Source organism: Hemitrygon akajei, chromosome 27, assembly GCF_048418815.1.
Source record: "Hemitrygon akajei chromosome 27, sHemAka1.3, whole genome shotgun sequence".
Classification (NCBI taxonomy): domain Eukaryota; kingdom Metazoa; phylum Chordata; class Chondrichthyes; order Myliobatiformes; family Dasyatidae; genus Hemitrygon; species Hemitrygon akajei.
In genome coordinates, this window is record NC_133150.1 from 38,224,481 (window position 1) to 38,237,068 (window position 12,588).

The following is a 12,588-nucleotide window of genomic DNA, read 5'->3' on the forward strand; positions in this document are numbered from 1 at the left end:
ATGTGTTCATCTTGTACTGGAAATGAGACTTAGCTTTCCATGTATTGGAACTAGTGCTGTCTCACACCTGCTCACTGGGATAACCAGGATAGAATGACATGCAGGAAAGAGGTCAATCCTACTGGGAAGTGGATACTGTGCACTCCTCACTCCCAGTGCCTTCTAGCTGCCACGTTCGCAGCTATTTACTCGTTAACTTATTGCAGATGAAACTGAGCAATGTTGGGACCCTGCATTTATTACATTCCCTCCCATCTTATGGCACTTTGGCATGTTTCTTAACAGATTTTAGACCATGGTTGGACAACTCAAAGTAGCAATTCTTTTCACACAATCATCTATCTTTAGGGGTTTAATGGTCCTGCTCAAACAGCAAGGGAGAATCTGCATTAAATATATCTCATCGGCTCTCCACTATTACTTCTCATCTTTGCTTTGCTGGAATTCTCCTGTACAGTACTTATAAAAGCCAGAGAGAAAGGACTTACGGACTCAGATTTGGAGAGGGAGGAGTGTAACTGGGAAATAATTGTGGGATCACCGCGTTTACATTTCTTCTTTAATTTTTCTTTCGAATGGACACCACTGTCAGCCTATTTCCTGACACAACTTCCTCCAGCACCGCCTCTCAACTGTTTGCCTTTTGTAAACCTGTTCCTCCCTAAATTCCCATTGACTCTAACATTTTTGCCCTCCTACCTCCACCAACTGGGAAGGTCAGTTGGCTGTGGAGACTATTCTGCATGTGTGGGACATGAGACGACAGCCCCAACTTAATGTCTGGGGGAAGCTCTTAGCACATCACAAAAAAAGCTGCCAAGCAGGCTTCTGGCTTGACACACAAGCTTAAAATGTAAAAATGAACAATTACTGACCCCAGTGAATCCTCCAGAAAACTTCTTTACTTATCATTTCTATTAAAGAAAGGCAGTTGAAAAGGAAAGTTAGTATCCTACCAAATAAAGAGATCTGTGAAGTCCCCCACCCAATGCAGAAGCCTTTTAGTCACAGTGAAACACACAGCAAGTATTGCACTTCTGCTCGGAGTGTGGGTGCTGGATTCTGTACCTACTTAAACCCAACACAGGTTTCTGAAGCCACAATAATCTGCCCTTGGTAATTTACCAAGCATTCTGCTCACCCAGAGCACAAGAAGTGATTTGTGATTACATCAACAGGAGGAAACCTCCTCCTCCCTTGGTCAGCTGTAGTTCTAAACTGGTGAGATTCAGATCCACAGTCACGAGCCCTCACTGTCACAGGTTGTGCATGTTTTCTTGGATTTTCAGAAGATCTTTGACAAGCCACAGCTCATGGGGCTACTAAACAAGATAAGGGCCTGTGGTACTACAGGAAAGACACTAGCATGGATTGAAGATAGGCAGGAACCAAGAGTGGGAGTAAAGGGTTGCTTCCTTTGACTAGTGGTATTCTGCAGTGGTTGGTGTGGAAACTGCTTGATTTCATGTTATATGACAATGATCTAGATGATGGAATTGATGGCTTTGTGGCCAAGTTTATGGATGATAATGTCTACTCAGACCTGTGAGGCCAGCGTAGGGCATTTTCATGCCTTACAAGGTGTGGAACAGAAGGTGTCTCCTCACACAGACATTTTGCAGTATTTTTCTTTATTTTATGAGGTCGAGTTGCGAGCTCAACACTCAACCCGGCAAGGATGGAAAGTGTACTCGGGAATGGCCGGACTGGATTTGAATCTGGGAACCTCCGTTCCAGGTTCCGGCGCTGATGTCACTGCGCCACCAGCCATCCTACCTGAGGAAGCAGGGAGATAGATTAAGAGAATGGGCAAAGAAGTGGTAGATGGAATATAGTGTAGTGTATGATCATGCACTTTGGTAAAAGGAATAAAGCCATAGACTATTTTCTATATGGGGAGAGAAGTCAGAAATCAGAGGTGCAAAGGACTTGGGAGTCCTAGTGCATGATTCGCCAAAGGTTAATTTGCAGGTTGAGTCAATAATAAGGAAGGTAAGTGCAATGTTAACATTAGTTTTGAGAAGATTAGAATATAAAAGCAAGGACAGAATGCTGAGGGTTAGAAGGAACACATTTGGAGTGTTGTGAGAGTATTGAGCCCCATATCTAGGAAAGGATGAGCTGGCATTGGAGCGGGTCCAGAGGAGATTTTCAAGAATGATCCCTGGAATGAAAGGGTTAACATACGAGGAACATTTGATGGCTCTGAGTGTGTATTTGCTGGAGCTTAGAAGAAAGAGGGGGATCTAACTGAAGCCAACAGATATTGAAAAGACTAGATAGAGTGGACAGGCAGACAGTATTTCCAGTAGTGGAAGAGTCTAGGACAAGAGAGCATGGCCTCCGAATAGAATGACGCTCCTTTAGAACAGAGACAAGGAGGGATTTCTTTAGTCCGGTTCAATCCCAGCCTCAGACAATGTTTGTGTGGAGTTTGCATGTTCTCCCTGTGACACTGTGGGTTCCCTCAAATGTTCGGGTATCTCCCCATGTCTTGAAGACACATGGAGTGACAGGTTAACTTCCTCTAGAGTGCAGGCGGATGGTAGAATTTGGGAAAATTCGACCAAATTTTACCACCTACCTTAAATACATGATAAATGTAGGATTGGTGTGGAACGAGTAGTTAATGTTCAGCATCAGTTATTGACCAGTGGTTGGTGGAAGAGCCTGTTTCCTTGCATCTCTTTATGACTCGATGACATATGGGTCAGTGGTTTCACTAGCCACTGAAAACGGCCCCTAGCATAGATGAGGTGGGATATGGTAATGGGATGAAATTGGGATTAGTGTGAGTTGATGCTTAATGTTCAGCATAGACTCTGTGGGCTGAAGGGCCTGTTGTTGGATGGGTGTAAGTATGACACGGGCCAAGCACTCTGGACGGGGAAAGGCAAGCATTGAAAAATGCCATGGAGAATGCAAAGCATTTACTTTCACATGGAAATAGAGGCAAGGAAGTGGCCAGGCTCCAGTATAGTGCAGTGTTTGTTCCCACACCAGGAACAATAATCTACAGGAGCGTCCGTCAAACAAAACTGCCCATTGAACTGCACCAGTACGACCTAGTGTTCAAGAAAGCCAAAAATGGTGGAAGCGCTCTTCTGTAGTGTCCTATGTTCTATGTAATAGAGGGTGGAGGAGATTTACCAGGATGAATCCCAAAATGAAATGTTGCAGGTATGAGCAGAGACTGGACAGGCTAGGTTTGTTTTTCTTGGAGCGGAGATGCTCTAGGGTGGACTTGACTGAGGTGTACAAGATTTTGCGAGGCATGGAGAAAGGAGATTGTAGGAAATGGCAGAGATGTCTAGAGGGCACGGGTTTAAGGTGAGAAGCAGGAGAGTTACAGGGGTTTTGAGGAGAATATTTGTCATTCTGAAACGTAGCGCTTGAGAAAGTAGTGGAGGCAGATGCGTTCACAGCATTGGATGAGAGCCACACATCATGGACACAGACTCTTTGGGCCATCTGGCCCATGACCAAACTGCCCATCTAATTGAGTCTGGCTTGTTAGTACTTAAAATATAAAGCACTACAGCATAGTACAAACCCTTTGGCCCACAATGTTGTGTCTATCCCGCTCTGAGATCAATTTAACCCTTCCCACTTACAGAATCCTCCATTTTTCTATCATTCTTAAGAGTTTCTTAAATGCCCCTAATGCCAACACCCTGGCAAGGTCTTCCATGCACTCAATGTTCTCTGTAAGGAACTTACCTCTGACACCACCCCTCCCCCACTCTTTCCTCCAGTCACTTTAAAAATGTGCACCCCAGGGATTAGCCATTTCCACCCTTGGAAACAGTAGCTGGCTATCAATTCCATCTATGTTTGAATCATCCCATACACTTATTGGTCCAGTTTCCTTCCAATGAACGTGTTTTATTTTATATTTTAAAAGTTGTTACTGTATTTGCCTCAACCACTTCTTGTGGTAGCTCATTCTACAAACACCTCACCCCCATGGGAAAAAAACATCTGAATGAGCGCATGAATTGTCAAAGCCAACAAGTTTAGAAAGCAAGTACTGGAAAACGGGAAGATGTGGAAATAGTGCTGTGTGCCCAGAACAGCGCGGGGAAAGCCTTCCCAGCCACTGAGCACGTCTACATGAAACGCTGTTGCAGGAAAGAAGATCCTCACCACCTAGGCCATGCTCTTTTCTTGCTGCTACCATCAGGTAGAAGGTACAAGAATCTCAGGACTTGCACCACCAGTTTCAAGAACAGTTACTACCCCTCAATCATTAGACTTTTGACCAAAAACCAATAACTACACTCACTTGCCCATCCATTGGAGATGTTCCCACATCCAATGATATCACTTTAAGGACACATTACCTTGTTATCTCATATTCTCGTTATTTATTGCTATTTATTTATATTTGCATTTGCACAGTTTGTTGTCTTTTGCACTCTGGCTAATCTTTCACTGATCCTGTTATAGTTACTATTCTATAGATTTGCTGAGCATGCCCGCAGGAAATGAACCTCAGGGTTGTATGTGGTGACATATATACATATACACTGATAATGAAATTTACCTTGAACTACTATAGTTATGGATGTGGTGGCCTCTAGGATTCTATGATCCACAGGCGATTTTTCAAACCTAAAATGTTTGGCTGAATCTTCAAGCAGCAAAAAAGTTACAGGTAACAGAATATTAATATGCTCTTACTGTGCTACAGGCACGGTAGCATAGCAGTTAGCACAATGCTTTACAGCACTAACCAGTGATCAACGATTCGGGCTCAATTCCCACCACCACCATTAAGGAGTTTGCACATTCGCCTTGTGATTGCGTGCGTGCGTTTCCTCCAGGTGCACCGGTTTCCTCCCATGTTACAAAGCAGTGCGGTTAGGGTTAGTGAGTTGTGGGCATACTTCCAGCACCAGAAGTGCGACACCCCTAGCGGGCTGTCCAGCATGATCCTCGCTGATTTAACACAAATTATGCATTTCACTGTGGCTTTCAATGTAGATTTCACCAAGCTAATCTAATCTAATATGCCTTCCTCCAGACCAGCAGAATCACAAGGTTGAATGCAAGTTACCTCTGGTTAACAAGGATGACGGTGTGCTCGGTTGCAGCTCCGACGCGACTGCGAAGTTGGAAGGTGAGGGACCTCTCCTATGTTTAGCCTGTGGAGGTGACGGAGACTTTGAAACGTCTCCTCCTTTAGACTTGGCGGTCAGATTCAATGGCTGGGACGCTTCCTCCTAAAGCCAGGAGGAATTAAAGAGGAAAGATCAGATTTTCTAACCAAGGTTAAGTTACTCATTGTCCCCCACTCTCAATAGACGTTCGAAAGCCGAGCAGAGCCTGGTAGAATCTGAAGCAAGAAACCGTCTCCTGGAGGAACTCAGGGGGTCGAGCGGCATCTGTGGGGAAAGGGAATCAGGTCAAAGCCTGGTGCAGATTTTCAATCTGAAGCATCGACAATTCTTGCTCCCCCACAGATGCCACATGACCCATCGAGTTCCTCTGGAAGACTGCTTGTTGGTGCAGCTTTTCATTAGTCACACTGCTAGTCAGCTTATAGTTAAGCAGAGAACCGTTGGTAGCTGGGTCATAATAAAGGGACAGATAGACCTTCAAACATTGAAAGAGATTACCAGCATTCATACTCTTTACCAGGAAGGGTGGGCAAGGGGAAAATGAATAAAACAGTCAGATTGAAATGATCCTTCCACACAGGTCGGTCGAGATGGCGCCGAGGTGCGGTCTCCATCGAGATCAAGGCTCAGTCTTAGGTGTTTTTTTTTAGGTTCATAGTGATGGTTTCGGGGACTGACAGGAAATTAGGGGTCAGGTGAGGGTTTAGGCAGAGACGTGGAGGCAGTAGAGGTTAGGGTAGAGTCTCGGCTTCCACTCTGCGCTCAGAGTTTGCAGGCCAGTGAGGTGGATGCGTGACAAAGGACATCCATGGACGGGTGTTGAGCTGACGAGCACTGTGGTCGAAGACCAACGAGAAGGAGGACTGGTAACACCCTAGTCCGGTGAGACCCTCCCAGGTCGGCAGGTCTCGGGATTGGAGGTCCTTGCGGGCCAGAGGTACGAGGGCCGGTGAGCCTCTAGGTACGCAAGTTGGCGAATCTGAAGTCCGAGGCCTGGTAGGTTATGGAATTCGGGGAGGGGAGCACACAGCAATCCTCATTGAGCAGTCAGCAGTAGCAATGGTGAGCAGCTTCGAGCTCCTGGGCGTCAATATTTCAGAAGATCTAACCTGGGGCCAGCGTAGTGATTCCATCATGAAGACAGCAGGCCTGTGCCTAGTCTTCATTGGGAGTTTGAGGAAATTCGGTCTGTCACTCTAGCAGATTTCTACAGCCATACTCTGGATAGTATTCTGACTGGTTACATCACCGTCTGGTATGGAGGCTCCAACACACTGGATTGGCAGCAAGGAGTTGTAGACTCAGCCGGTTCCATCGCGGCACAAGCCTCCCCATCATTGAGGACATCTTTGAAAGGAGGTACTTCAAGATGGCAGCGTCCATCACAAGTACCCTCACCATCGAGGACATGCCCTCTACTGTCAAGGAGGAGATACATAAGCCTGAAGACACACACTCAATGTTTTAGGCACAACTTCACCATCAGATTTTTGAATGGTCCATGAACCTATCAACAACATCTCTTTTACGCTATTTACTTATTTTATTTCTTAATGCATTTTTAAATTTTTTAATGTCTTGCTCTGTACTCCTCCTGCAAAACAATAAATGTTATGACACACGTCAGTGACAATACACAGGATTCTAATTCCCTGCCTCATTTACCTGAGAGTGTGCAGGACTTGGCCCTGGCGTCCTCCTGGCTCCTGGGGGAGTTGGCAACAACTGCATGTTATAGTCACCTGGCAGGTGGAATGGGAAAACAAAATCAAATTAAAAATTAGAACTTGCAAAACAAATGATAGAGACCCCAGACAATCAAACACTAAACTAAAAACTTTGTCAGCTGTGCATTCTGTCTTCAATTCTCTCCACTTTTGAAGACACCAAGTGAGACCTTCCTGAGTAAAGCCAACCCGCTAACCTCTGTAGTTTACGCCGTACCCACTGACTGAATTCCACCATCAAGGGAGCCCTGGAATCTCCAAACACTAGCTTGGGAGAATAAAACTGAGCCTTAGCGTAATCCAGTGTCTGTAAAGTGGCTGGTAAAATGGGGATGTGGAGATTTTGAACGTTTGGTCAATTTGTTAATGAAGGGAGTTAATACACACCTGAGGTAAGAGGAAGACTTGTGAAGTCTTCTGTTCCCCTCCCCCAATGTTGTATCTTTTGGTTCATGGGGGGGGGGGAGGGGCACCATGAATCATTCTGTGGCCAGTGGGACAGGGGTGGAAGTTGGGGGGGGGTGGGGGGGGGGAATTGAGACACAGAGTCATATAGTCCAAAAACTGTCCTTTTGACCCAAATAGTCCATGCTGACCAAGGTTCCCATTTAAGCTCCATTTGTCCTATATTCCTCTAAATGACAGATTACTAACCTGGGGTCCTCATTTAATGATAAAGGTCCATGGCATAAAAAATATTGGGAACCCCTGTCCTAAATCTTCCTATCCATGTACCTGTCCAAGTATCTTTTAAGTATTAACATATCTGCCTGAACCAATTCTTCTGGAACCACATTCCACGTATGGATCACCTTCTAGGTAAAAAAAAGTTATCCCACAGGATCCTATCAAATCTCTCCTCTCTCTCCCTAGAATACTGTGTATTCTAGTTCTTGATTCCCTGACATTGGGGAAAAGACTGTGCACATTTACCCTATCTATGCCCCTATGAAATGGACGTTAGTTCTGGCCTGATATCCTTTGTCCATCAGCTTTATGCTGGTTTAACTAGTGTAGCGGTTACTTGAAAATAAACCAAAACCACTGAGAGACCGGGTGTGGGAATTGATACTGCGTGACCTGCTTTCAAGTAACTGAGTTTCAAGTCGAAAAAAAATACATTTGATGCTTTATTACGAAACCAACAAATGTGAACGATCTTGTAGTGATAAAAACTCATGAAACTAAAACTAGTGATCAGGGGCGTATCTACGGAAAATAGCGCCTATGGCAAGCACTGAAATTGCGCCAGTCCAAATATCTGACACCCAGCTTTTAGATAACTTTACCATAATATCAGCTCAAAAATACAAGTCAAGCTTGTTAATCTTTAAATTAACAAGTTATGGCACTACATGAAAATTATAACTGCACCTTCCTTGCTTTCACTGATGCAAATTGGTCTACGGTGTGATCAAAGTCCGTTTTTTCAGTTTCTTCTCTTTCTACACTCAGCAAAGCAAGATCACAGAGTCTGCCTTGTTCCATGGAGGCTCTCAAATATGAAAGTATTAGTTTTAACTTGCTGAATGATCTCTCACAGCTGGCGATGGAAACTGCAATGGTTAGCATTGTCTGAACAGCAATGCGAAGACTGGGGAAGATGCCCTCATCTCCATACATAGAACATAGAACAATACAGCACAGAACAGGCCATTCGGCCCACAATGTTGTGCCGAACCTTAAACCCTGCCTCCCATATAACCCTCCACCTTAAATTCCTCCATATACCTGTCTAGTAGTCTCTTAAATTTCACTAGTGTATTTGCCTCCACCACTAACTCAGGCAGTGCATTCCATACACCAACCATTCTCTGAGTAAAAAACCTTCCTCTAAAATCCCCCTTGAACTTTCCACCCCTTACCTTAAAGCCATGTCCTCTTGTACTGAGCAGTGGTGCCCTGGGGAAGAGGCGCTGGCTGTCCACTCTGTCTATTCCTCTTAATATCTTGTATACCTCTATCATGTCTCCTCTCATCCTCTTTCTCTCCAGAGAGTAAAGCCCTAGCTCCCTTAATCTCTGATCATAATCCATACTCTCTAAACCAGGCAGCAGCCTGTTAAATCTCCTCTGTACCCTTTCCAGTGCTTCCACATCCTTCCTATAGTGAGGTGGCCAGAACTGGACACAGTACTCCAAGTGTGGCCTAACCAGAGTTTTATAGATCTGCATCATTACCCCGCGACTCTTAAAACTCTATCCCTTGATTTATGAAAGCTTTCTTAACTACCCTATCTACATGTGAGGCAACTTTCAAGGATCTGTGGACATGTATCCCCAGATCCCTCTGCTCCTCCACACTCCCAAGTAACCTGCCATTTACTTTGTACTCTGCCTTGGAGTTTGTCCTTCCAAAGTGTACCACCTCACACTTCTCCGGGTTGAACTCCATCTGCCACTTCTCAGCCCAGTTCTGCAGCCTATCAATGTCTCTGCAATCTTCGACAATCCTCAGCACTATCCACGACACCACCAATCTTTGTGCCATCTGCAAACTTGCCAGCCCACCCTTCCACCCCCGCATCCAGGTCGTTAATAAAAATCACGAAAAGTAGAGGTCCCAGAACTGATCCTTGTGGGACACCACTAGTCATGGAAAGACCATGTTTGCCCACATCATACAACACGGCACATAATGATGATAGATTATGATAGAACCACTTCTGACTCCTAATTCATCATCTCACCCTTTAAAACCCATCTGCCCACCTTTCTTCGTTATCAATGCTTGGTTAGCGGTGTCCTGTCAATGCCTTTGAAGCAATTTACTATGTAAAAAGACGTACACGAGTGCGTGCGTGTGTGTGTGTAAAAACTTCATACAACTGACTTTACTCTATGTTCCAAAGTATATAATCTTAGCCTAGTTACACAAACATCTGCAGATTTTGTGTGTGTTGCTTTGCCTAGTTAGATCTTTTTCAAGTTAAAACCCATCAGCAAAGACAACATCCTCCAAAGCCTCCCTGATACCATCGCATTTCTCCTGAATAGTCAGAACTGAACACAATATTCTAGTTGGGATGATCCTGGAGCTTTGCTCAGTTACAGTACCTGCCTCAGTTTCACACAGCGACAGTCATGTACAGTACAATTATTGATTAGATGGCTGAATATACATTCTCAATGGAAATTAACTACTAGAGTCAGACCTCTGTTAAACCAACAGGTCCACACGAGATCAAAAAGCCACTTACTTGGTTTACAGGAAAGCCCTGGTTGCATTGGGAGACCCATCTGGGGATCACTGGTGACAGGAAGAGGCTGAGGACTGTGAGGGAAGGCTGGGATCATCACAAAAGGCAGGTTAACTTGCTGAAAGGCAAGATATTCCACGTTTAATTAAATTGTAAATATATTGCAGCTAATAATCTTGCAATAAAGTTACACAATAATCAATGCCACTGTTACTGAAAAACTACGTTTCTGAAGTCTATAATCATCTTAGTGGGAAGCACCCAAGAACACATCGCAGCTAAAGAAAGCATTGGTTCTGCTGTGTCCCCCCTCAGTCAGAACGGCGCCACGCAGACATGTACTGTGACAAGAGTATTCACTTTCTCCACCCGCAGGGCGGGGTTTGTCCTTGATCATTCCGCGCAGTACTTCAGGTCAAAATTACACTTGCTCAGATTTGCACTCGAGGGAAAATGAGTCAAAATTCAGATCAGTCAGAATCTTGTTGAATGGTGTAAGGTGCAGGCGGGGCCCGGGTTTCTGGTGGAAGACATGGGTTGTACCGGTTAAAGTTGGCTCTTCTTCTTCCCGAATGATCACTAGGGAGCCGAGCGAGTTTGTCTGACAAACCAGTGGCTGTAGGATCAGTACTGCCAAGACGTGCTTTCCATTCCTAGTTTCGTTGGTTAACTGCATTGAAATTTGCCTTGATGGGATTTGACATCCATTCACTTGGTCACTTGGATTTCCAGCTCATTACTATGACAGCACAACTAATAGTATCTCAACACTTTTGCCTAACTAATTGAATTGAGCTTTACATACAGTAACTGTGCAGAAGCCTTAGGCACATATATATAGCTAGGCTGCCTAAGACTTTTGCACAGCAATGTATTTGTCAACGTGGAGCGGAGAGCGAGTTTGTAAATCCGGTGGGAGCAAAGGATGTTGGGAATGGCCAGGGTGAGGCGCCCTGGGAGGGGTGTGGGACAGGTGGCAGAGGAGTTCTAGGGGAGGGGGTGTTGTGGCGTGGGTACAGACACACACAGCCGTGAAGTACCAGGCAAGGTAATTTGATTCCAAATGACGGGTTTATTGATCATAACAGAATGTCTCTCTGGTGCTTCCTGCTCCCTCCCTCTTCTCAACCATGATTCCCCTCTCTACCTACCCACTCTCAGTCCACAATAGAGACCCATATCAGTATCAGGGTTATCATCGCTCATTTTATGTCATGAAATTTGGGGGTTTTTTTGCAACAGCAGTACAGTGCAATAGATAAAATTACTCACAATACTGTGCAAAAATCTTCAGCTCCCCAGCAATGCACGTGCCTGATTTTTGCACAGTTCTGTATATTCCATTCTTCTGTATTGCACTCTACTGCTGCTGCTAAACAACAAATTTTGCAACACAGGTCAGTGATAATAACCCTGATTCTTTTACTGTACAGAATTCTTTAGCACAGGTCACTCAATGGATCACAGACACGAGAAGATCTGCGGTTGCTGGAAATCCACAGCAACACACACTACATTCTGGAGGAACTCAGCAGGCCCTCCCTCACTTTATCCCCTCCCTCTGGTGCTCCTGCCCCTTCCCTTTCTTCTTAGGTCTTCTATCGTCTCCTATCAGATTCCCCTCCTCCAGCCCTTTATCTCTTTCATCAATCAACCTCCCAGTTCTTTTCTTCACCCCCCCCACCCCCCTCCCAGTTTCACCTATCACCTGTCTTCTTCATTCTCTCCCCTCACATTCTTACTCTGATTTGTCCCCCTCCTTTCCAGTCCTGATGAAGGGTCTCGGCCCAAAACGTCAAGAGTTTACTCTATTCCATAGATGCTGCCTGGCCTGCTGAGTTCCTCCAGCATTTTGTGTGTGTGACACTTAATTGGTATCTCATCATAGAGTGGTGGTCTTTATTAAATAGTTCAGATTGGAAAGTTAGATGTAACTCTTTATTGGCAACTCCTTGCAATTATCAAATCACAGGTAGCATTAATGTCATGAGTATCAGATAATCCCGGGGTGCAAGAACTCAGCAAGGTCTACCAGGGAAAGTGGTACAATTCATTGTAGAATTGGTAGATGATCTGGTGGAGGTTAAGCGATCGTTGACTTTATTTAGCTCTCTCCCAACAACAGATCCTGAAGCAAATCAAAAGGAAGTCTCATAGAACATGGTTTGGGCCTACACCATGATAATCTCTCACTCCTACACAGCCCATAACCCTCCACTTTTCATTCAGCCTCGTGCGTATCTAAAAGTCTCATCAATGTCCCTGATGTATCAGCCTCTATCACCATCCCCAGCAGTGCATTCCGGGCACTTACCTTATGTAAAAAAACCTGCCTCTGACATCTCCCCTAAACTTTCCTCCACTCCACTTAAAAGGATGTTATCTGGTATTAGCGATTTCCACCCCAGAAAAAGGAATGCTATCTACACCTATTATTACCTTTCAAGGTGCCTCTCATTTTCCTTCACTCCAGAGAAAAGATCTAGGTCACTCAGCCTTTCCACATAAAACATGCTCTCTAATCCAGGCAGCATCCCTG

The 12,588-nt window shown here is 44.8% G+C and overlaps 1 protein-coding gene across 4 annotated transcripts in view; it reads right to left on the reverse strand.

Annotated features, from left to right (window-relative positions):
* The window catches only part of LOC140717270 (transcription factor SOX-13-like), a 207,532-nt gene that overhangs the window by 24,484 nt on the left and 170,460 nt on the right, over positions 1-12,588 (reverse strand). For 3 of the 4 annotated variants that reach the window (XM_073030688.1, XM_073030686.1, XM_073030689.1), the window contains exons 7-10: positions 10,050-10,167; positions 6,789-6,865; positions 5,060-5,225; positions 876-914 (exon numbers count right to left, since the gene is read on the reverse strand). In XM_073030688.1, coding sequence (XP_072886789.1) covers positions 876-914; positions 5,060-5,225; positions 6,789-6,865; positions 10,050-10,167 — 400 coding nt within the window. The remainder of the gene's footprint in view (positions 1-875; positions 915-5,059; positions 5,226-6,788; positions 6,866-10,049; positions 10,168-12,588) is intronic. The other variant, XM_073030687.1, reaches the window with a different exon arrangement.